Genomic DNA, 23,747 nt, shown 5'->3' with positions numbered 1-23,747 from the left:
TTTCAATAATTATGTCAAACAATAGAGACCCACACGATAGACGTGCCGTTCAAAGGTTTAACGACTTCGACGACGAAGTCACAGGGTTCGAAAGGATAATTATCAATGATAGTTATCTTGATAATTATCGTGATTTTTATGCCTGATAATTATCGATTTAATAATAACCTAAAATTTACGAAGATTCTAAGACGAGATTTTAAAATTTACTAAAGAATTCAAAGAAAATAAATATAGCACCATCCATCATACCTGGGATAATTATCCGATATTTATCGCGATAATTATCAAAGACTATAATTATCTGGATAATTTCGAACCCTGCGAAGTCGCAGGCAGCAACTTGTATACTCTAATAAAATGTATTGTTACAGAGTTTCTGAACAAAACGACAGTGTACAATAAGGAACAGCTCACGGCGGCTATGAAGAGGCCTCCAGGAGTGCCGCTAATAACAGTGTCCAACCACCACTCGTGCTTCGACGACCCCGGCCTCTGGGGTGAGTGTTATCTAAGCCTCTTATCACAGTACTCGACGATAGCGGCCTCTATAGGCCTCTCATCACAGTGTCCAACCACCACTCGTGCTTCGACGACCCCGGCCTCTGGGGTGAAGTCCACTTATCACAGTCCTCGACGATAGCGGCCTCTATAGGCCTCTCATCACAGTGTCCAACCACTACTCGTGCTTCGACGACCCCGGCCTCTGGGGTGAGTGATATGTAGGCCACTTATCACAGTCCTCGACGATAGCGGCCTCTATAGGCCTCTCATCACAGTGTCCAACCACCACTCGTACTTCGACGACCCCGGCCTCTGGGGTGAGTGTGATCTAGACCACTTATCATAGTCCTCGACGATAGCGGCCTCTATAGGCCTCTCATCACAGTGTCTAACCAACACTCGTGCTTCAACGAACCTGACCTCTGGGTATTTGCAAGTCATGGTGGGGGAGTTAAAAGCCTTCGTGTGCATAATTTATTGAAAAGTTATTGCATCATAAATATGCTTGCAGTTTTAAGAACTCGATACTTTTGAAATTGCGACATAACTACAAACGGAATTTCACCTGTTTGTCGAAGGAAAAATAATGTTATTGTTAATTTATGTATATTTCTTTTGCAAATCTTTTTATAGCTAGGGGTTTTTACGTTAGAGCTGTCAAGATTTAAAATTTTAAAAATATTCGGTGAGTAGTCGTCATTAGTTATTAATTTTAAATGTGTCAAAATCATGGATAATTATCCCGAATGACCGCTGGAACCAAAGATATTGATAAGGGCATTGGAGTAATTTTGAGTGTTAATTACTTAATAATATGAAGATTAAGAACAAATTGGGTCACATCACATGTGGCCGATAAGAAACAGAAATATAAATATGTATATTATCATGCTATGAACTTTGGGAATCTTTGTGGAGGTCACCGTACATGATAATTTCCAGTAGTAGTAATAGTAATCTTTAGACCGCTTCCCCACTTGGCGGTGCGGTATCGGTGCAGCTGCAGTACACAGTATTTCTTCCTGATTGGCGCCCCGCGACTCCGCGCCAATCAGGAAGAAATACTGTGTACTGCAGCTGCACCGATACCGCGCCGCCAAGTGGAGTTTTAAGAGAGGTATGGGCACTGTGAATGACATCTCGCTTTGTGTGGTAGGGCACAGGACAGCGGATGTCATTCCAGATCTAGAGCAGAGCCCAACTGGGGAGGTACCTCCACCTTACAGAAAACCGCAGCCAAATAACACTAGACCCGTCTAGTGTTGTGTTCCTGTCGGTGAGTAAGGTTGCCAGAGCTCGAGGGAGAGGAGTGTTAGGGTCGGCAACGCGCATGTAACTCCTCTGGAGTTGCAGGCGTACATAGGCTACGGAGACTGCTTAACATCAGGCGGGCCGTATGCTTGTTTGCCACCGACGTAGTATTTAAAAAAAAAGTGGGGAAGCGGCCTTACGCGCGATTGAAGTAAACCTTCTTTGACGATGACGTTTGTCGCTATGTTGGCACTTTGACGTGTGTCCTATTGTGCGTGTGTCACTACTAAGCATTACTTCCGTCAGAAAAAAAACTGAGTTACCCTATAGTCGCGCCTAAAGAAGTTTTACTTCAATAGATACCTACTTAACAATACAATCGAGATAGGACAAAGGTCGAAATCTCGCTAAAAACGAGGAAATATCGTGCTCACTTTGTATGTATGGTGTTTATTTTTTACACAAAGGTTTATAGTATTTTTTGTGTTAAATTTAATTAGCTGTTGTCTGAAATGCGTAGATTATGCCTTGTGAAACAAAGTCCCCCACCGTGTCTGTCTGTTTGTGTGTATGTATGTTTGCGATAAACTCAAAAACTACTGAATGGATTTTCATGCGGTTTTCACCTATCAATAGAGTGATTCTTGAGGAAGGTTTAGGTGTATAATTTGTTAAGGTTTTGTGGAATCCGTGCGAAGCCGAGGCAGTTTAAACTGTTTAAAGTTAAAATCTAATTTGGTATTCACCGGAATGAGACAAATTTTCCATAATGGCGGCGTCTCCTAGGGATCCTCAAACGTATGATCCGTATCGTCCAAGGGCCTGACACTCTTTGATAGAGAAAGATAGTCTTATTGCGATTCCTATAAGAGGAAAGAGAAAATAGTGCCATGCTTTGTCCTTATCACCGACCGGGTTTTTTTTTTCATGGTCGGGTTATGGCAGCATAGGTAGGAGGCGATGGCGAAATACCGAAATTTATAAGAGTGAAAGAGAAAAAGGATTATGCTGCCATACATTAACCTGTCAATACATGAATATGTCTTTCTCTTACCCTCGGTTTCATGTCTATAACTACTATACTATGTCTATGGTATCGTCTGATTATGACTGGACTGAAAGAAATGCAAATTATGTTTAAAATGTAATGTGTTATTTAGGGTACGAGTCATAATGAACTATGTTTTCAAAACAATACTAAGATAGCGATAGGCGAGACTCTATCATCAATCACAAATTATTATCAGATGATAAATGTCGCGACACCCGAAAAGGTGCAATACAGTGAATGGCAGACTGAAATACGATTTCCAGCCGGAACGTACGTTACGTTAAATTAAATTTCTTTATTGTCGGATAACAAATGATCCATTTTTTTTTTTGTTAAGTCTCATTATATAGGATTTTGAGTTTCCAAATCGTCCCGCTTGGTGCGCTGCTGAAACGCAACGCGAACGCGACATAAACGCAAACGCTATCACGCTATCGAATAATAGTTATTTGTTATACAAGGGTGCAAAGTTGTATTTTACCCGCGAGTGTTTCAACACACGAGAAGTAAAATACATTTGCGCCCGTGTATAACACAAAACTTTTCACCTCACTATAGCGAGGAAAATGCAACATCCACAGGCGTTAGATCATCTTCATCACTGGAATCACTCATTTCTTTACGATATTATAACAGAAAACTCTGGATTTTGTGTATTTTTACGCGAGTCGGTGAAATAGTAGATTGTGTCACAAGGGAGCAAAATTACATATTTACGGCGAGGGCGTACAATTGAATCCTAAACGAAGCGAAGGATTCTAATATAGAATCCTGAGCGTAGTGAGGGATTCAAGTGTTAACGCCCAAGGTGAAAATAATTTTGCTACCATGTGACACATACTGCTTTTCACATGAGGAAATTACATACATATATTAGGTTTCAAGACATTATTATTTAAAGCAAAGATCGATACGGACAGTGCCAAAAATATGTATACACGACCTTAGTATAGGTACATACTTCTGGCTTTGTCCGTATCGATATTTTCAGACGTGACTGTACTGACAAATTAAAAGTACCTACAGCTCATAATTATGTATGTACCTAATATCTTTTCAAAGACAGCAGCAAACACCTAAAATGATACAATGAAAATCAAGTACATTATTCTTGTAGATTTTTCTGGTAACAAATTAGATCTTACCCCTTTGAACCAAATCTTCGGAAAAACACTATGAAAACTGATGTCACTTATAGGTATATTTATTATTATAAAGTTTAAATCAATCAATTTATTTACATACAAGATATATACAGTGGTACTACGTAAACGAAATTAATAACTAGCTTAAATCTGAAATAGGCCCTTGAGGCATTGTACCAAGGATGCTGGCGGCATTTCCCCGCTGTATCGCAATGCTGATACGTTGTGCGAGGAAGCCGCCAACTCTTCGGTCACCAGTTACGTCAACCAGACGCTTCGCGATTTCTGCAAACAAGTTATTGATTTAAACTAAGTATTAACAAATGTATACACAATACAGAACCGCATAATTATGCTTTGTGAAATATTTGTACAAAACTTTTTGAATATAAACTTTTTAAATTGCATAGACAAGTCTGGCTGCGTTTAAGGAGACCTAAAATGACAAAATAGAAATTAAATTATTAAACTAATGTTTTTTACGTTTCTTTGTAAATATTACGCTAATTAATTAATTTACTTAATTTAAATATGCTATTAATTAATTAAAAATACGCTAATTACATTTATTGTTTACAATTACAACAAAATATTATTTAAGTTAGAAAAATTGTATGCACGTAATCGATTATAAAGAAATTGTAATCGATTGTATGCATACTCATTTCATATGTCTTTGTGTCAATATTTCATACTGGCAACAAAATGTCCTTGAACAGAAAAGTGCCACTTTGATCCCTCCTAGCAGGGAAGAAAAGTTCCCTTTTCGAATAGGTGATGTGAAAAAAGTTTTTTAGTAAAAAAATTGTTGACAATGTTGACATTTCTGACGTATGAAATGTCAACGATGCGTTTTGAAATTGCATGGACTCAACTTGTGCGTTCAGAATTATATTTAACATCATTATAAAAAACAAACGTTTCTTATGGAATTTTAAGGTTTATGACTTAAAATCATTAAATAAAGCTAAATTTGGTATTTTTCATTAGATTCTCAAACCATTTATTTAATGATAATTAATATCGAACGAATCATTGTCATAAACGATTTACGTTTTGTTATCTGTCAAGCTACTTAAACACGCTCCATCCAAGGTCAAATTACTTTCCCCACTAGTGGATAAAACGCGTTTTTCCCTGCTTGTATTGAAGGATAAAAGACAACTTTCCGAGCTAGTGAGGGGAAATAGTTATTTGCACCCGTGTGTAACACAAAACTTTTCCCCTCACTATAGCGAGGAAAGTGCAACATCCACAGGCGTTAGATCATCTTCATCATTGGAATCACTAATTTTTTTACGATATTATAACAAAAAACACTAGAAATTCTGATTTTTACGTGAGTCGGTGAGAAGAACAGTAAAAATTTTGTTGACAATGTTGACATTTCTGTTCTGACGTATGAAATGTCAACGATGCGTTTTGAAATTGCATCGACTCAACTTGTGCGTTCAGAATTATATTTAACATCATTATAAAAATCTAACGTTTCTTATGGAATTTTAAGGTTTATGACTTAAAATTATTAAATAAAGCTAAATTTGGTATTTTTTATTAGATTCTCAAACCATTTATTTAATGATAATTAATATCGAACGAACCATTATTATGAGCGTTTTACGTTTTGTTATCTGTCAAGCTACTTAAACACGCTCCATCCAAGGTCAAACTACTTTCCCCACTAGTGGATAAAATGCGTTTTTCCCCGCTTGTTTTAAAGGATAAAAGACGGCTTTCCGAGCTAGTGAGGGGAAAAATTTATTACAGGGGTTCAGAGTCCAGAACTCACTTCAGCAGAACTATCATTCTCACGCCCATTGATCTTGTTCAATTCCTATTCATAGATTATCAACTATGAGAACAATATTAAAGAGCTATTCATTGTGTTAGCATCCACACTGTTCGGTTATCTTATTGCAAAGACAATAAGAACCGCACGACCCTTGCCGCCGCCTTACAATCGTAGTTACAAACTGAAATAAATATCATATACTCGTATCGTCATCATCATATCAGCCTTTTATCGCCCACTGCCGAGCATAGGCCTCTCTTCAACGCCACTTATCCCGGTCCTGAGCCAATCTCATCCAGAAGTGACCCGCAGTCTTCCGAATGTCGTCCACCCAACGAGCCAACGGACGCCAGGCACTTTCGTCTGAAAGCGGCCACTATTCCGTTAACATTTTGGCCCACCCGCCATCACTCCGTCTGTCTGTGTGTATATATCATACACTGAAGAAAACGTGACCAAGTCCAAAAAGTGGCCGAGGCGGGAATCGAAAATCGAACCCTCGTCTTCAGCTTACGCGGCTAACGTCCTGACCACTAGACCACCCGGCCATGGCGGTACCCGTCTCGAAATCTCTGGTGTATGCTATCTTTGAAAGGCTAGGCGCCTTTGACTTTTTCCTTAGTGTATCTATTTCAATTTACTAAACCTCTGTTTTTGTCTCTCTTTAACAAACATAAATATCAACATGAAAAAAAAATACAAAGATTATCAGCAACATTTTGACGCCATAAGTCTTTAACTTCATCTTTGCCTACGATGGAAGTATAAGAAGCTAAAGGGGCCCACTGATTACCAGTCCGCCGGCCGATATAGGCCTGTCAGTTGTTCGGAACTGTCAAATTTCTGTTCTAACTGACAGGCTGTTAGCGTCCGGCGGACTGATAATCAGCGGGCCCCTTTAAGTTGAACATTCGTGTAATTAATAATCGAAATACGTGATCATATAAATAGTAGACTTGACCTGTATGTCAGTGCGGTCAGGCGATGTGACGTCACAGCCTCAGAGAGGTGGTTATCACTTATCACTCTTGCGCCGCATCCGTAAGCATAATGTGATAACAGCCTTGCATGTCACATATAAAGCGGTGAACGCACTGACGCCACATCCGGATTCGCGGAAAGATTGCGCGGCCGCCGACCTACACTCGTGTCAATGGACACTTTGGGCAACTGTCCGACGGGTAGAGTAAGTTTTTAACAAGCAGAATCGTCTGCGAATGATGCTATTAACGAATGAACGACGAACGATGTCGCTAGAGGGGTAGCGACATCTACCCCCCAAGGGTCCCCAGACCCATATAGTAGGAAGATTTGCTGACTATGGATGAGGTCTTTGGTGGCTCAGTTGGCAGAGCGCTGGACCCAGGTAGCATTTATACGTCATTACGACAGCGACGTAATAATGTCGTCATTATTACGTCATAATGTCGTCGTTATTACGTCATAATGTCGTCATTATTACGTCATAATGACGTCGCTGACGTCACTGCTACTAGGGGAGTATCGATCCATAGGCCGTGAGTTCAAGTCTCACCCAAGGCAATAATTTTTCCACTTGTAAATTAATTCTAAGCTTGGTTGGTAGAGACCAAGAAAAGTGTGCAGCGCTCGATAAAAAGTAGTTTTAAAAAACCCTACAACTGCGATTCGGACTCGCCCACCCAGGGTTCCGTATTAGTATTTGTTGCTATAGCGGCAACAGAAATACAACATCTGTAAAAACTTCAACTGGTGACAGACGGACGGACAGCGAAGTCTTAGTAATACGGTCCCATTTTTACCCTTTGGGTACGGAACCCTAAAAAGGCCCTCAGTATGGAAGCGCTGATTGTATGACGACTGTGTAGTCGTATAAGCTCGATCTAGGAAGTGATATGTGTCACGTTCGAAACGTCAGGCCATAAATTAGTCTTAAAATTACGAGTGAAAAATCGTGTTAGTTTAAATCAGTATATAGTGATCTGTGTTTTCTGGGCCGCACTTTAGGCGTCGGACAACTAATTTGGGTGCGACCTGGGTCACCTGGGTAACTGGAATAGAATATAATTAACCTAATTTCCGAACGCTAAACCAAATAGGTGGTCAGTCTGTTGTTTAAATAGCATTACGAGTACGTTTTTTTTTTTTATACCACGTCGGTGGCAATCAAGCATACGGCCCGCCTGATGGTAAGCAGTTACCGTAGCCTATGAACGCCTGCAACACCAGAGATATTACACGCGCGTTGCCGACCCTTTAAAAACCTGTACACTCCTTTTTTGAAGAACCCCATACTGTAGCCCCTCGGGAAAACCTCGGCAGGGAGCTCATTCCACAGCCGAAGCGTACGCGGGAGGAAATTCCTCTTAAACCGCACAGTACGCGACCATTTAGGTGCTAGGGTGTGAGGATGAACACCCTGCCGATGGCGAGCGGTGCGGTGATAGAAAGCGGCCGTTGGCATCATGTCAAACAATTCTTCAGAGCACAGCCCATTGTACAAGCGGTAGAACACACACAAGGAGGCGAAGTCTCTCCTTAGACTTAAAGGTTCGATACCGCTTGTGAGTTTGGGATCGTCGACGATTCGTACAGCGCGCCTTTGGACTGAGTCGAAGGGTCCAAGCTGGCATCCAGGTGCTCCTGCCCAAAGGTGACAGCAGTACTCCATATGGGGTCTGACTTGCGATTTATATAGCAGCAGTCTTTGCCCCGGAGTAAAGTATCGCCGTGCTTTATTGAGCACACCGAGTTTTTTGGATGCCAGATCAGCCTTCCCTTCCAGGTGGCTACGGAATTGGACGTCACTGGAGATGTCGACACCGAGGATCCCAATACTCCCTGACATGGTAAGGGCTGTGCCTTCGAACTGTGGGACCACAGTAAATGGGGTTTTCTTAGCGGTAAACGCGCAAACTTGTGTCTTGGTGGGGTTGAATCGCACTAAATTGTCCCGGCCCCACACCGAAACTCTGGATAGAGTGCCCTCAATATCCGACACAAGCTTTTCACGACTCTCTAGCACCACGGAACGAGGGATGTTGGCACGGCCTGCGTAATAGGCATCCCCAGTACTGTCGTCTGCATAGCAATGAATGTCGTCGATAGACAACATGTCATTGATGTGCAGCAAAAACAGCGTTGGGGATAGCACAGAGCCTTGCGGAACGCCAGCGTTAATGTCCATGCTATTGGAGCAGCTTCCGTCTACTACGGCTCGTATGCGTCTGCCAGACAAAAAGCTAGCGATCCATTTGCATAGTCCCTCCGGCAATCCATAAGATGGTAATTTCGACAGGAGACCCCGATGCCAGACCCGATCGAACGCCTTCGCTATATCTAGGCTAACTGCCAATGCCTCACCTTGACTCTCAATGGCTGATGCCCAGCGGTGAGTGAGATACACTAGAAGATCACCAGTCGAGCGACCGTGGCGAAAACCATACTGACGGTCGCTGATCAGGTCGTGTTCTTCTAGGTATCTCAGGAGCTTTGCGTTGATTATACGCTCCATGACCTTAGAGAGAAGGGAGGTAATAGCGATAGGCCTGTAATTCGATGGGTCCGATCTGTCGCCCTTTTTAGGCACAGGGTGCACAAGGGCCGTCTTCCACGAAGATGGAACATGCCGTTTGTTGCTAGAGAGTGTGAAGAGACGCGCCAACACGGAACATAACTCAGGAGCACACTGCTTAAGCACAAGTGCTGGAATGCCGTCTGGCCCGCTCGACTTATGAACGTTTAGGGATAGCAACTCCCGCCGAATATCCCTCTGCGTGAATGAGATTTCGGGCATGGAGTATGCACACCGCGGGATGGTGGGCGGCACGGCGCTACCGTCGTCGTTCAAGGTCGAGTTCGAGGCAAAAAGAGTACCAAGAAGATCGGCTTTCTCTTTTGCACTGTGGGCCAGATCACCATCAGCTTTTCGCAGAGGTGGTAAAGACGACTGACAAAAATTTCCCTCGGCAGCTTTGGCGAGCGACCAGAACGCGCGACTCCCAGAGGGATAGCCCGCTAGCTTGTCGCCAATTCTGCCGACGAAATCGTATTTAGCCCTGGCAATGGCTTTTTTACTGGACCTCGAGGCAGCGTTTACGTGTATTGTTTACGGTTAAATCACACACAAGTCACTAGAATTTTAACTATGTGTATCTAATGTGTAGGTATGATACCACATTGGTATTTGGAGCATGTTAACTTATGTGTAAAATGGAATAAAAAGAAAATTAAAATGCCCCAGGAAAAAAAATTATAAGAATTATGTCTGTCAAAATTAACATTTGTAAACGTAAAATGAAATGAAACTATTGTCCGCTCGCACACCGGAGCGCCTCTAATGTAAACACTGCCTTATAGTGACACTTACACACTCAGTCAATGCAGTCTATGCATATTAACGGTCTCCTAGCAAAGTCGGCACTCGGCAGGTCCTGAGTGCGAATATTTTACCATCTTTGCTTACTTTGGGGCTTGGTCGATCTCGATCTGTTAGAATTGTTGGATTGTTCCCAAATATATTTATTATTATTCATATTTAACTTGGTCTTTCTCTAAACGATCTCTATTTGTTCACAGGCGTGTTAGACACAGGTGTTCTAGCCGGTTCCATGGGTCGCCGAATGCGTTGGTCATTAGCAGCGCATGACATTTGTTTCACGAACGCTCTGCACGCCGCTTTCTTCGCGCTCGGAAGGTGTGTGCCGGTCCAACGTGGAGCAGGAGTTTATCAGGTACATAATACCATCCCAACGGTGACGTCGCCGGCACCGCCGACACCGCCTGTCGTGAGCGGCCGTGCGAGTCGGGCTTTGGCCCGCAGTAAGACGTGTCGTTGCTCCGTGAAGACGGTCCTCGTAAATTGGATCGAAACATGTCGAGCTATTCGACTTAATAATACGTGAGTGACCCGCTTTAAAATAATTTAATATGTTTGAGTCTCACGGGAGTTTTATAATATAACTCAACTTCCAAAAGTTCAAAAACCTCTATATCTTTAGCTTTTTTGACTATTCATATATTTTGTATGAAATCACATGACGCTGGTCTTGGATGTCTTTTCCTAAGTGTTTATTTGTTTTCAGCCTGCGATCGACTTCTGCATCGAGCGGCTGACGAAAGGCGAGTGGGTGCACATATTTCCTGAGGGACGAGTCAACGTCAGCAAGGTAATGGCAGCCATATTTAAATTATATAAATAAAATAGGTATTCAGAGATTTTTTCAGAATTCGTAGTTCAAACTGTTCAAAGTGACTTAAGAATTTAGAAAATTAGTTCAAACACTTATTAAAATTTTAATTAACTTCAGTAAATTAAGGTTAGTACCGTGAGTTAATTATGGAGTTAATGCAATATATTGTTAGCTTGCTTTTGCTATAGACTATAGAGGAATAGGGATACTTTATTCGTTTTCGTCGTTCTCTTATGACAGTCTCGCGGCAGTCTATTTGGTGGTATTATCCCGTGCGAAGATCTATAGAGTATAGACTACCCGACTCTCTAATTAATACTGAGATAGACTACTGGTATAGTCTAGAACACTTGCCCTTAAAGTCAGACTGCAGATAATGTCAAGGTCAGTATTCTGTACTGTACACTGTTAACTAACATAAACCTTAATACTGTAACGTAACATAAGCCTGTAAGCTAATACTAACAACTATGGACTGTGTTTGAAAATCACGGAAGAAAGAATGAGCGCGCCGCGCTCTAAATTATTTAGAATTTTATTTATTTGTGCCATTTTCAACCGAAAGGGTACTTATTGTCGCTTGTCAGTAAGGCGCTATTTCCATATAGCTTCAATTAGAAATCAACCTTATCAACAAGCGACAATGTGGTACCTTTTGGTTGAAAACGTCACATTTATTAATGCAACGGCATAAGAGCCAACTATGGTCAGGTTAGATTGTTAGTACAGTCGCAATCAGATATATCTAACCGGTCAAGGCGCCTCTATTGTCAAGGCGCTAGAATGCGTGTTCTGATATTGTTGAGCACCTCGGCCACTCCGATATATCTGATGGCGACTGTATCTAAATAACAATTGCAATTGCGAGTAAGTACTATACTCGTAGTACCCATTTCAATGATTTAGATGAGTCATATATGCAGTTTTATGCGTACTTGTCTAGTTAGTACCATCGCCCACATTGTTATCTCTACTGAGCTCGTTCACTTACCTGTACTAACAATGGCATTCTGTGAAACAAAAGGTATTAATTCTTTTGTGTGAGCGCGTGGCCTTTGTGCCTGCGCGCGTGGCCAATTGTGTCAGCCTCAGGCACAAAGGCCACGCGCTCACACAAAATAAATAATGGCTTTTGTTTAACAGAATGCCATTGTTAGTACAGGTAAGTGAACGAGCTCAGTAGAGATAGCGTTAACTATACAAAAGGCATAAGGTCCACCGATGGACAGAGAGCTGCTGTTTGTACAGTCGCCGTCAGATATATCGGAGCGGCCGAGGTGCTCAAAAATATCTGAACACGCACCTAGCGCCTTGACAATAGTCAATAGGCGTGTTCATATATTTGTGAGCACCTCGGCCGCTCCGATATATCTGATGGCGACTGTACTAACAACATCACTCTTAACTAACCATTATGTTATGGCCCGTCTACGTTTGTAAGAATTGAAATAAGAAAAATCTTCTTTTGTTTATTTTCTTTTCACCTCAGCAGCTCGAACAAGCATACTTTCGTCACTCCCTGAGGGAGTGAAACAAAGTAGCTTTTTAATTTAGTGGAGGCCATGAACTGCCACTTCATACTTTGATTACAATTTTTTTTTCTGTGTAATTCGAAATACATTTTAACCTTTAATATGTTCTCACTGCTGAGGTGAAAAATTATGTGTGAAACACGAGAGCAAAGTTATTTTACATCTCGTGTTTTTGAATCCCGAGAAAGCGAAAGATTCTAACTTAGAATCTTTCGCTTTATCGGGACTCAAGATAAACACTCGCAAGAAAAACCAACTTTCCTCTCTTGTTGCACAAATAACTATTGTGCAACAAGAGAGGAAAGTTGGTTTTTCTTGCGAGTGTTTTATTTTGAGTCCCGAGAAAGCGAAAGATTCTATAATTGATTCACGAGCGAAGCGAGTGATTCTAAGTTAGAATCTTGAGCGTAGCGAGGGACTCAAAAACACGAGATGGAAAATAACTTTGCTCTCGTGATGCACACATAATTTTTCACCTCAGTAGTGAGAACAAATTAAAGGTTAAAATGTAATTCGAATTACACAGTTTTTTTTTATAAAAGTATGAATTGGCAGTTCATGGCCTTAACTAAATTAAAAAGCTACTTTGTTTCACTCCCTGGAGTGAGGAAAGTCGCACTTTCCTCACTCCAGGGAGTTACGAAAGTAGGCTTGTTCGAGCTACTGAGGTGAAAATAACTATTGTCGCTTTGTCATTAGCGAAGAAGGTCGCACGCGTCACAATCATTTAAGTATGTCGCCGGTTTACGCGACAAAGGAGCGACAAATGCTGTTAGGTCAGTAGTAAATGGCGAAACCCCAATTGCTAATGGCTTGCCATTTTCCGAGAATCTTAATCTAAGTAAAGTGAACTCTTACCAACCCAATACTCCTAATTTAGGACCAGTTCTAACTAACTAATGGATTTTAAGTCGTCCCATAATCACTTCCCGGCATTCTTTAGGTCTAATATAGGCTTAAAAAAACAACGTAGTATTTAATTTTTAACAAGCAGAAACGTCTGCGATCGATGCTATTAAGCTTAGAATAAATTTAACAATATTATTATTATTTTATTTTTTAGCTTAGAATAAGTGTAACGCTCTTACGGTAGATGTCGCTAGGGTCCCCTAGACCCATATAGTGGGAAGATTTGTTGACTATGGATGAGGTCTTGGTGGCTCAGTTGGCAGAGCGCTGGAGTATCGATCCAGAGGCCGTGAGTTCAAGTCTCCCAAGGCAGTAATTTTTCCACTTTTAAATTTATTCTAAGTTCAACGTAGTATTTATTTATCTGTGAGAATTATGTACGTAGTAGTAATATTATCTAATCAGTGGTTGCGCCAACTTTCAACCCAACGCTGACGGTGTTTGCCAAAGCGCCCTTTAGTATGAAACACGTGCGCCTGCGTCAGCAGTTCACGATACAATCCTTTGTTTATTTCCTTTTGTATACGCGCCATCAACACTGACCTGACAATCGTGAACCTTATTCAAACTCAATAAGGTCCATCTATAGTCAGATTGTTGCTATTAGTACGCAGACGGTTGCGCATTCAGGGCTATAAAACCATATATTATCGCAATTAGCAGCCTATTATAGCGATATCCAGAAAAACCGGCTGTTACCGTTAAAACCTTCACTTTGTATGGGATGTTTCATCACACTGCTGAGTGGTGTTGTCTGTTGATCAGTCCGTCTATTGTGGTATGTGCAACTGTGGTGCAACTGACCCTATATCTCATATAATACTTTTTTAATGAAAGCTTTATTTATTCAAAACTTAGAGGATATAACCAAACGGAGTAGCCATTAACAGGCGTTCCCCTCTGTCGAAAATAGTCGGCCAATGGTCATACACTGTATGGACTGACGTTTATCTGACATGGCTAATTTAAAAAATTCCCCCTCAAAAATTGGCAGACTTTTTTGTACAGCAAACTACAGACAAGGCGTCTCCGTTGGTTATATCCTCCAAGATTAAAAATCATTAATGATGGTGATAATAAACAACTTCTCAATTATATTTTAACGAAAGAATGCATGGAAACTTTATTTTAAACTGTTGTCCTATCAGTAAAGACAACTGTAGAAGATTTTAGTCCGCTATAATAAGGTTTACATTACATCAGATATGTCATTTTGGATCGGCGCGCCCAACTCGGCGCCGGCGCTTGTCTCATGATCATGATCATTTGATTTAGTTGTGATCGGGACCTGAGTGGCTCCGGTTTTGACAGTTCTAAGGTATAAACAAAGTCATTGTTGTTTTTAGGGTTTCGTACACAAAGGGTACTAAACACGAAATCCTACTGCTAAGTTTGGTTTGTTTGCTGGTGTTTGGGTGCCGGAGGACGGTAATTCATTCATACACATCACTACACTTCCAAACACTTGGATATATTTTATTTCATTTAAAACTATAGATACTACATGTTAATAGGTAAACCGATATGACGGAAGAGAGTGAGACAGTGAACGAACATGTTAACGCAGGCGCGAATATTTAAATCAAGAATACTGAATATACTTCACTAAGGCTCCGCCGTCTGTCGGTGACTTATTTTTCTTCCTCTGGCACCCTAAGTTCAGGTTCCTGAACAAAACCAGTAGTTCGACCCAAAGAGAGACCTCACGTCTCATTTATAACATTCAGATTTAGGCAGATACATTTTTATTCGAGCTTAAACATTGTATTTATCCGAACTATTTTCATGACAAAATATAAATTTGAATAAAGAATTCTCAAGATATCGTCTTACAAACTTGCTACATACAAACATAAATAATATCCCGCTTTATTATAAGATCAGACCTCTCTATGGTCAAAAAATCCAACTTAAATATTGTACCGTTGCAAAAATTAAACTGCCAAATTCAAATCCGGAATTATCGAGTTGTATGAAGGAAGCATCGATTCATTCAATAATCGGAGCGTCTCAGAACTCCGCACCGGAACCGATATGTTAACACAATTTAGGAATTTGGGTAATAAGAGGTATTACTGCAGTGTTGTTTCGCCAGAGAGCAGCACTAGCACATATTTTAAGCCATAGAGTAACTTATACATACTATGCCATAAACAGTTTTTTGACAAGTTTTCACTATGACATTGATGCATCAAGGCCGTTTGTGTACAGAGAGTCTACCACGAATTGCGAAAATCGAAATTTCGTTATCTGCCTCTTTATCGCTTGAATATGCAAGAGTGATAGAGAGGGAGAGAAATGTGCTAGTGGCACCCACTACACAGAGTTTTGCTTATATCCCCTTTTGAGTTTGAGGTTTAAAAGCAAATAAAACTACCAGCATCATAATCCATTGCAAAATGATAAGTTCTCTACAGTGCCACACACCTGCGGGCTGAGCACGGTAGCATTTTTATCGCCTGTCACCATGCCTGTCACGTTCTAACAATAATGTAAGTGCGAAAGTGACAGCCATAGTGACAGGTGATAAGAATGCAACTATGCTGACACCGCAAGGGACCTTGCCAAGATGACAAGTGTACAATGGACATTTTAATTATTAATTTGTATTAAGCTTCATTGATGTTATTTATTATTATTATTTTTAAGATTGATTTGATTTTCACGCTTGCATGCAGGCAAGATACACAGTACATTTATAAATATGTAACATCCCATTACTGTATCTAAGCAAATAAATATTTCTGATTTCTGATTACAATGACAAACATCAATCGATTTTTTTTTTTATCGGGATAACAGATGAAACGAAAAGTCACGTGATTATTTCCATACATTATTTAAGTTTCTATCAACGATTGTCATTTTGACTAGGTCCCCAGACACGTCAGATTTTTTAATGCACTATCAGGACTGTTTTGGAATCCATCGAGTTACTCCAAATGAGTGTGCCGTACGACTTAATAGAAATGTAAGTAAGCAAAGTACAAGAGCTGCTTACGCTCTAACAATTATGGAAGTGCGAAAGTGACAGCCATAGTGACAGGTGATAAGAATGCAACTATGCTGACACCGCAAGGGACCTTGCCAAGATGACAAGTGTACAATGACAAACAACAATCGATTTTTTTTTATCGGGATAACAGATGAAACGAAAAGTCACGTGATTATTTCCATACATTATTTAAGTTTCTATCAACGATTGTCATTTTGGCTAGGTCCCCAGACACGTCAGATTTTTTAATGCACTATCAGGACTGTTTTGGAATCCATCGAGTTACTCCAAATGAGTGTGCCGTACGACTTAATAGAAATGTAAGTAAGCAAAGTACAAGAGCTGCTTACGCTACCTAAAAGGAAAGCCGGATTTTTAAGTACCGTATTATATTTAAAGATCGATGCAAGGCCATTGCGACGGGCGGAATGTCGCTTTGCCAAGATAACGTCCAGTATTATCGAGTTGGAAAGCGTTAATATCGATTGCTTCAATAATCAAGGAAGCGTCTGTGGACTCGACGCAGGAACAGTCCTGTTAACACAATTTATGAATTTTGGAGAATGAATGTTAGGAATGAATAACGCTGACTTCACAAACCGCAATACTTTGCGAAGTCAGATTAAATTTACCAAAAATCAAAATAGGAGATATTTAGCGCCAAGATTTGTGTATCCCCATTTGTCCCCGCCGGGCACAGATTATCTACGGGTATTCTCATCTGTCACCACCTCATGTATGATTACTTACGTCTTTTAAATATAGTATGAATTATCTCAGATGATTTTTTCGGGCTCGAGCCCTAATCTGTTAAATAAAAGGTATTGTTTCCTTTATGCAGTGGTTACACTGCTTACTGCTAATAGCCCCGACATAAGTAACGGGAACAAGCTCGTTTAAAAAGCAAATTTACCATTCTATTTATATGGTTCAAATTCATGAAACAGCCCATTCGGAGATAACACGTTTTGTTATTTCCAAAGAAAATACCACCCTGATTGTTCTCTGAATGAGCTGTCACATAAATTTGAACCTTAATACTATCACTATAGTTGCTTTCTGAGCGACATGGTTGCTTTGGCACGTGCTGAAGACCGCTCTTAAAATAAACAAAGGCATTTGTTTAACAGATTTGGGCCCGAGCACAAATAAAGCGAAACAAATCATCTGAGATAATTCATACTATAACTCTTCTAATTATTAACTATAATTTCCAGGAGCACATGAGATTCAAATGGGGCGTGGGCCGAATGATAGCGGAGTGCGCGGAGGCGGGGCGCGCGCCGCTCGTGTTGCCGATCTGGCACGAGGGCATGGACGCCGTGCTGCCCAACACCGAGCCCTACCGACTCCGCGCGGGCAACCGCGTCTGGCTGGCCGTCGGGCAGCCGGTGCCGCTCGCTAATTTACTAGCCAGGTAAGGGTGTGGTGTTTGTGAAGGCGGAATGCTGTGACACTCGACAGCTTATTAACTTGATCAGTAATGTAACCTAAGTTAATTCTTTAGACTAAATTATTACAATAACTACGAAACCGGGAAATAAGAAGTTTTAGGTAATAAGGCAGGCTTCGATTATTCCGGTCAAACTATTGGGGTTTTTCTTAAAATATTGCAAAGAATTATTGCATGACATAAAGAATACCTTAAAAGAGCAATTGGAACTAGCTTTATTATAATGAACATAATTATAATACATATATCGCATGTTCATGTTTTTTGTTGCGTTTTGGAGGCTTTATATTACGCTCCACAAAGAGGTCAATTCAATATTTTTTCCAGGTTAAAAGAATCAAACGCGAGCGAAGAAGAGACGCGGCGAGCGATCACAGAACGCGTCCAAAATGAGCTGATACGACTGCGGATGAAAACGCACGAAGCACTCAAACGGGCGCTCGGCGTCGCACCGGCGCTGCTGGCTGGCAGGTTCGTTATAATAATACAACGTACAGTCAGCAGCAGAAGTTGCTAAGCGGGCGAGGTGTTCAAAATTACCTTGACACGCTCTTATTCTCTCAACAATAAAGTCGCGTCAAGATCATTTTGAACACCTCGCCCGCTTAGCAACTTCTGCTGCTGACTGTACATGATATATTATAATTATAATGGTTTGACATAGTCCGCCAATGAATGTGAGAAAAAGCGTTGGAACTAGGACACTTCCTTGCGGCACACCGAAAGTCAAAGGCTGTTCGTTACTTACATATTTCCCCATCTTAACAGTCAATATCAATCAGTCAGTAACTATTAAATAACTGTAGTGAGGTTACCCTGATTCCAAGATGCCATACTTCGTTGTATTTAGGAAAAATGGTATGAACACTGTGTCAAAGGCCTTTGCTAGGTCTAGAAAAGCCTATAAATATAAAATTAAGGCCAAGAACAATGGCACCTAATAATTCTCATTCGTTATAACTGGCGCCAGTGGTTTGGAATGGGCAAATGGAAACAAATTAATATCCTATTAATCCTAGCGCTCCCTTTTTCAATGTTTTTTATTTACTATCATTTGACCGAGCGAAACGTAGGTTTTCTGTTTTAGCTTGGGAAATATGTTTTCGTACAGCTGTCCTCCTCTACAGGGAACAGAACAGATTCTCTTGAAATTTCGTGCGCATGTTTTATATTTATAATTAAACATATTATGTACTTCACATCCACAGGACCGACATCCTAACGCAGCCGACAGACATGCACGGCGACAGCGACTCCGCACACAACCACAGCAACGGTAAAGAAAAGGAGACAGAAAGAGAAAAAGACAAGGACATCTAGTTCCTTTACCATAAGTGTACCGTGTATGGATTCTGTGGCTATCGGGTCCTGCGAGAGGCATAAGGGTGACAATATGCAAAATTGAACCTTATCACTTTGAAATAAAGTTCAAAATCAGATGGGAAATTTCTTATAAAGGCTTAACTGGCAGCTTTTAAACCTATTGTATATACATTAGGTACGAGTATCGCCTCGATCTTAACAGGACTTAACTGACAGGACTAAATTTGTGCACACTGGACGCGTGTGTAGACGCGCGTTGTAATATACAGATCTTTATTGAAGACGGCACACCGCTTGCGTGACGTTTTAGCGCACGTGCACGTCTGCGCACACGCAGCCGGTGTGTTTTGGCCTTTATTTCAAAGTCATTTGATGGTGTTATGTGTGTTGCTGATTGGGTTCTTTCAAACGATTTCTCGCCTCAAAGAAACTTGTATCAAGTAAATGAGTCTTTAAAGTGATAATGTTGAAAGAAAATCTCCACGGACTCGAAAATTCCTGTGGACATTTGTCGCTCGAAATGTTGAAAATGATAAGATAATGGAGCATAATTTAAATACGCGAAATATTTAGAACCAAAATATTTAATGGATAAAGGGTGTGGAAACTGCAAAGTTATTAACGATAATATGTGACGTTTTCAAGCAAAAGGTACCACATTTTCGCTTACTATAAGGACGAAATTTGCTTATATCCTGTGTGTTTGCTAATAACCTTTCACAACGTCTTTATGGCAAATGATAATGTACCTTAGGTACCTTTTGCTTGAAAACGACACATATGTAGGTACGTAGAATCGCTCCAAAATATTACCTACTTACGTATCCTTTATTTGTTGAAAATGTTCCGAAAAACCATATCTGATTTCCGTCAATTAAAGTAAGGACGCTGAGAACGAACAATTTCGTACATTCACCCGCCTGTTCCTATCTCTATCGCACGCGCATAATTATATTGCTGTCTCGCCCATGATGCCGGCGGCAAATGCCACTGTTGACAGATGACAAATTTTCATGAATGGTATCAATCGATCAGGTTTATTTTTAGGATCAAATGTCTATATGGGACCCATTGCAAACACCCAATACAAAAGTCAGAAATGATAGTCAAAGTCCGACAGTCGTACTTTACTCGCGAAACGCTCCTAACAAAACCATAAGGTATATAATTAGGTATTCTTTGTGTGTATCTTTGTAATGTTTTAATGTGTATCTTTGTGTGTTATCTGTCGTGGCATCACCGAATGGGCCCTACGGAAGACCAGCGCTGGCTTTATAGCTAGCATTATGCTGAGTTGGGTCCATTTCGTGATGCACACTTGATGATCTCTTCTTTTTTTGCTGTTGTTGTCTGTACATGTTCGTACTTGTGTTGTGATCGTCACGAATAAATATCTTTTATCTTTATCTTTTTTATCTTTATAAGTGAACGTGACGTCAAGGTCGCTGAGAGCCCATTTTGAATGTATGGACAAAACATGAAAATTGCGTTTTTGTCAGTGAAATATTGCATAAAATGTAAGGAATCGAATGGTGCCAATACTTTTTTCCTTCTTGGAAGTTAAAAAATTACTTAAATTTTGAAACTTTCAAGTCCAATATTATTGTATTATTTCCATATTTTATTTTCATATCTACATTATTGTGATAAATTGCTCATTTGCTATCTATGTTACTAGATTTTGTTATAAAAATCAACATGTGTCATCATCGCGAGTGCGATAGAGATAGGAACAGGCGGGTGAATGTACGAAATTGTTCGTTATTCGCGTCCTTACTTTAACTGTGACAATAATATGACAATTTTTGTGACAAAACGAGCGACAAACGGCCATAATAGCGCGATGCCTTCGATAAAACGGACTTTGACAGTATTATTATTTTGACAGCAAAGTGTAGGAAAAGGTGCCTCGAATTTGACGGGAATTAATTTAGCTATCAAAGGTAATCAAATCAGGCAAAATTGGGGCATTTTCTACGAAAAGGGACCTTATTGTCGATGGCGCTTACGCCGCACAGCGCTGCGTCGCGCGGCATTGTGTTTATTTCGGAGCATCGTTTATAATGGCGTAAGCGCCATCGACAATAAGGTCCCTTTTTATAGAAAATACCACAATTAATGTCACAAACACTTAATAATACCGTAAGTTAACTTACCTACTTTTTATATCCATGGATATACTGTCAAGGTTCTATAAGGAATCCTCAATAGAACTAAACAGTAATAATATTTAACCATATCAATTTTGTATGGCATCGCGCGTCTAAGAGAATTTTGTACTAAACTTTACATTGTTAAATTATAAATTGTATGCGGTGTCTAATGATATGTATTGCGTATTACCAAAACATTATTATTAATATTACCTACTATTTGTGTCGTTTTTAAGTAAAAGGTAACACATTGTCGCTTGCCATAAGAACGCTCTGACAGATTTTTCGTATAAAGATACAAGCAATTTTCGTCCTTATGGTAAGCGACAATGTGGTACCTTTTACTTGAATACGACACATTTATTCATGAGACTTATATTGACCGGGATATAGACCGTGATTACCTTTTGTATTATTTGTGAGCTCCCGATATTTCGACGCAGTTACATGCATCATGTTCACGGGTGACTGAAGATAGCGGGTGGGTGTCAAAGTTGTGTAGACAGCGCTCCGTCTACCCTCATTCTTGCGCGTCGGCTGCGTTCACTTTCAACGTTACCAACGGTCGCATTCACACTAAGGATATAAGTTTAGTGAAACTAACCGTGAATCATTCAAAACTCTACATTTATTCATGATTGTCAAATCAAGAATTTGTTTTGCAATGGATTTAAAGTAGAAATATTCGTTGAACAATTAGTAGTTTATGTGACTGCTACATAATGAAAGGCATTGAAATACGAGTGTGGGTTTATGAAACGATTGAAATGAGCTTCATAAAAGGATCACACGAGAATTTTAATGCATTATGTACAGTTACATACACTACTTTATCTACATCAATATCAGCTTCTCTCCCTATACCAAGCACAGGTACGCTCGTGCATGGAATACTGCTCCCACCTATGGGACGGTTCTGCCAAATATCAGCTGGCGGCCCTGGACTCGGTAGAGCGCCGGGCTCATAGACTCTTTGGTGATGATCCATCGGTCAAGTCAAGGATACAGAGCCTTGAGCATCGCCGTCGAGTCGCTTGCCTATCGGTGTTCTATCGGATACATTTCGGGGAGTGCGCACAGGAACTGCACGACCTGATCCCACCTTCCCCTTTCCATCATCGGACATCCAGGCGCGGGGAGCGTATGCACCCGTTCGTGGTCCACATTCCATTCGTTCGGACGAAACGTTTTGCCTCCTCCTTTTTGGTACGGACGGCTAAGGAATGGAATGCGCTCCCGCCATCTGTATTCCCTGATCAATATGACCTCGGTCTCTTTAAAACAAGAGTGAATAGGCTGTTACTGAACCGGTGAGCTCCATCTTAGGCCCTGTCTTCACTTTCCATCAGGTGTGACTAGGGCCAATCGCCGATCAGTTTATAATAAAAAAAAAAAAAAAAAAAAAAATGAGCTTCAACAAAAGAAAGTAATTTTATACTTACAAATTAATTAAACTTCAAATATAACCATATCGTTCGACATCAAGTAACATGTGAAATTTGACACAATTGTTTGCAACTGACACTTCATTTCGAATAAAACGCCATCTCGACTGATATTAGAATAGAGGCCAAATCAAATTTCTTTGTTTCTCAGAGATGTTCTATATTTGAATGTAAAGGGGCCCACTGGCTATCAGTCCGCCGGACGATATCGGCCTGTCAGTTAGAACAAAAATTTGACAGCTCCGAACAACTGACAGGCCGATATCGTCCGGCGGACTGATAGTCAGTGGGCCCCTTTAGGTATCGGTTATCGATAACGTAGTTAAAATTACGATGCACCCACAGACACAGGTTTGTTAATATAGGCCGTTGGCTTATCGTTTCTGAATATAATATGAGGTTATGATATAGATGTAGATAAAATACGTTTATGTGTGGGCAAAGTTGTACTTTTTACTATAATACTGGCGTTTAGGAAGTACCACGCCATTTAGTGACCATAATTAATCCTTATGACGTCCGCTAGCTGGCGCGGTTGCATGGAGCCGGTTGCCCGCGCCACCTAGCGGACGCCCTAATGCAGTATCATTAAGCCATTGGTTCTTTTTTTGTGCAATGCCTTTACTGTGTACATATCATTAAACGACCGTGCAACCGGAAAAAATGCAATAGTAGACGTTATGTTAAGTATTATTAGGTAGGAAATCGCTCGGCACGGGCCGTGCGAAGGCGTCGGTGCTGTTATTGTGCTGAGTACAGTCAGCGGCAAAAGTGTAGCGGCAGTGCGGGCAAAGTTGTCAAAGATGAGTGTCGGGACTTTATTTAATATTTTGACATATCTAAAAGTCTAACTCCACTAAGGGTTTTACAAATTTGAAATGGACTTTATTCTTGAGGCAATAGAGTCGTGTGTCATTTAAGGCACTTGTTAGTTGTTCCGCACATCACTTATATTCTGTTTTTTAAATCCGTAGACTAAAATGACATTTCATGTGGTACTAAGAAATGTCATGTCTTACACAT

General features: G+C 40.5%; 2 protein-coding genes across 2 annotated transcripts in view; one reads left to right on the top strand and one right to left on the bottom strand.

The window, feature by feature from the left end:
- LOC134749773 (tafazzin) overlaps positions 1–21,072 on the top strand; it is a 28,189-nt gene extending 7,117 nt beyond the window's left edge. Inside the window, exons 2-7 of the mRNA XM_063684808.1 lie at positions 375–500; positions 10,301–10,455; positions 10,807–10,890; positions 17,568–17,767; positions 18,131–18,274; positions 19,012–21,072. Coding sequence (XP_063540878.1) covers positions 375–500; positions 10,301–10,455; positions 10,807–10,890; positions 17,568–17,767; positions 18,131–18,274; positions 19,012–19,123 — 821 coding nt within the window. The 3' untranslated portion in view covers positions 19,124–21,072. The remainder of the gene's footprint in view (positions 1–374; positions 501–10,300; positions 10,456–10,806; positions 10,891–17,567; positions 17,768–18,130; positions 18,275–19,011) is intronic.
- Positions 1–23,747, bottom strand: part of LOC134749601 (phospholipid phosphatase 3-like) — a 462,302-nt gene that overhangs the window by 123,540 nt on the left and 315,015 nt on the right. The window lies entirely within an intron of this gene.

Source organism: Cydia strobilella, chromosome 18, assembly GCF_947568885.1.
Source record: "Cydia strobilella chromosome 18, ilCydStro3.1, whole genome shotgun sequence".
NCBI classification, from domain to species: Eukaryota; Metazoa; Arthropoda; class Insecta; order Lepidoptera; family Tortricidae; genus Cydia; species Cydia strobilella.
This window is presented reverse-complemented; position numbering and strand designations above follow the sequence as displayed.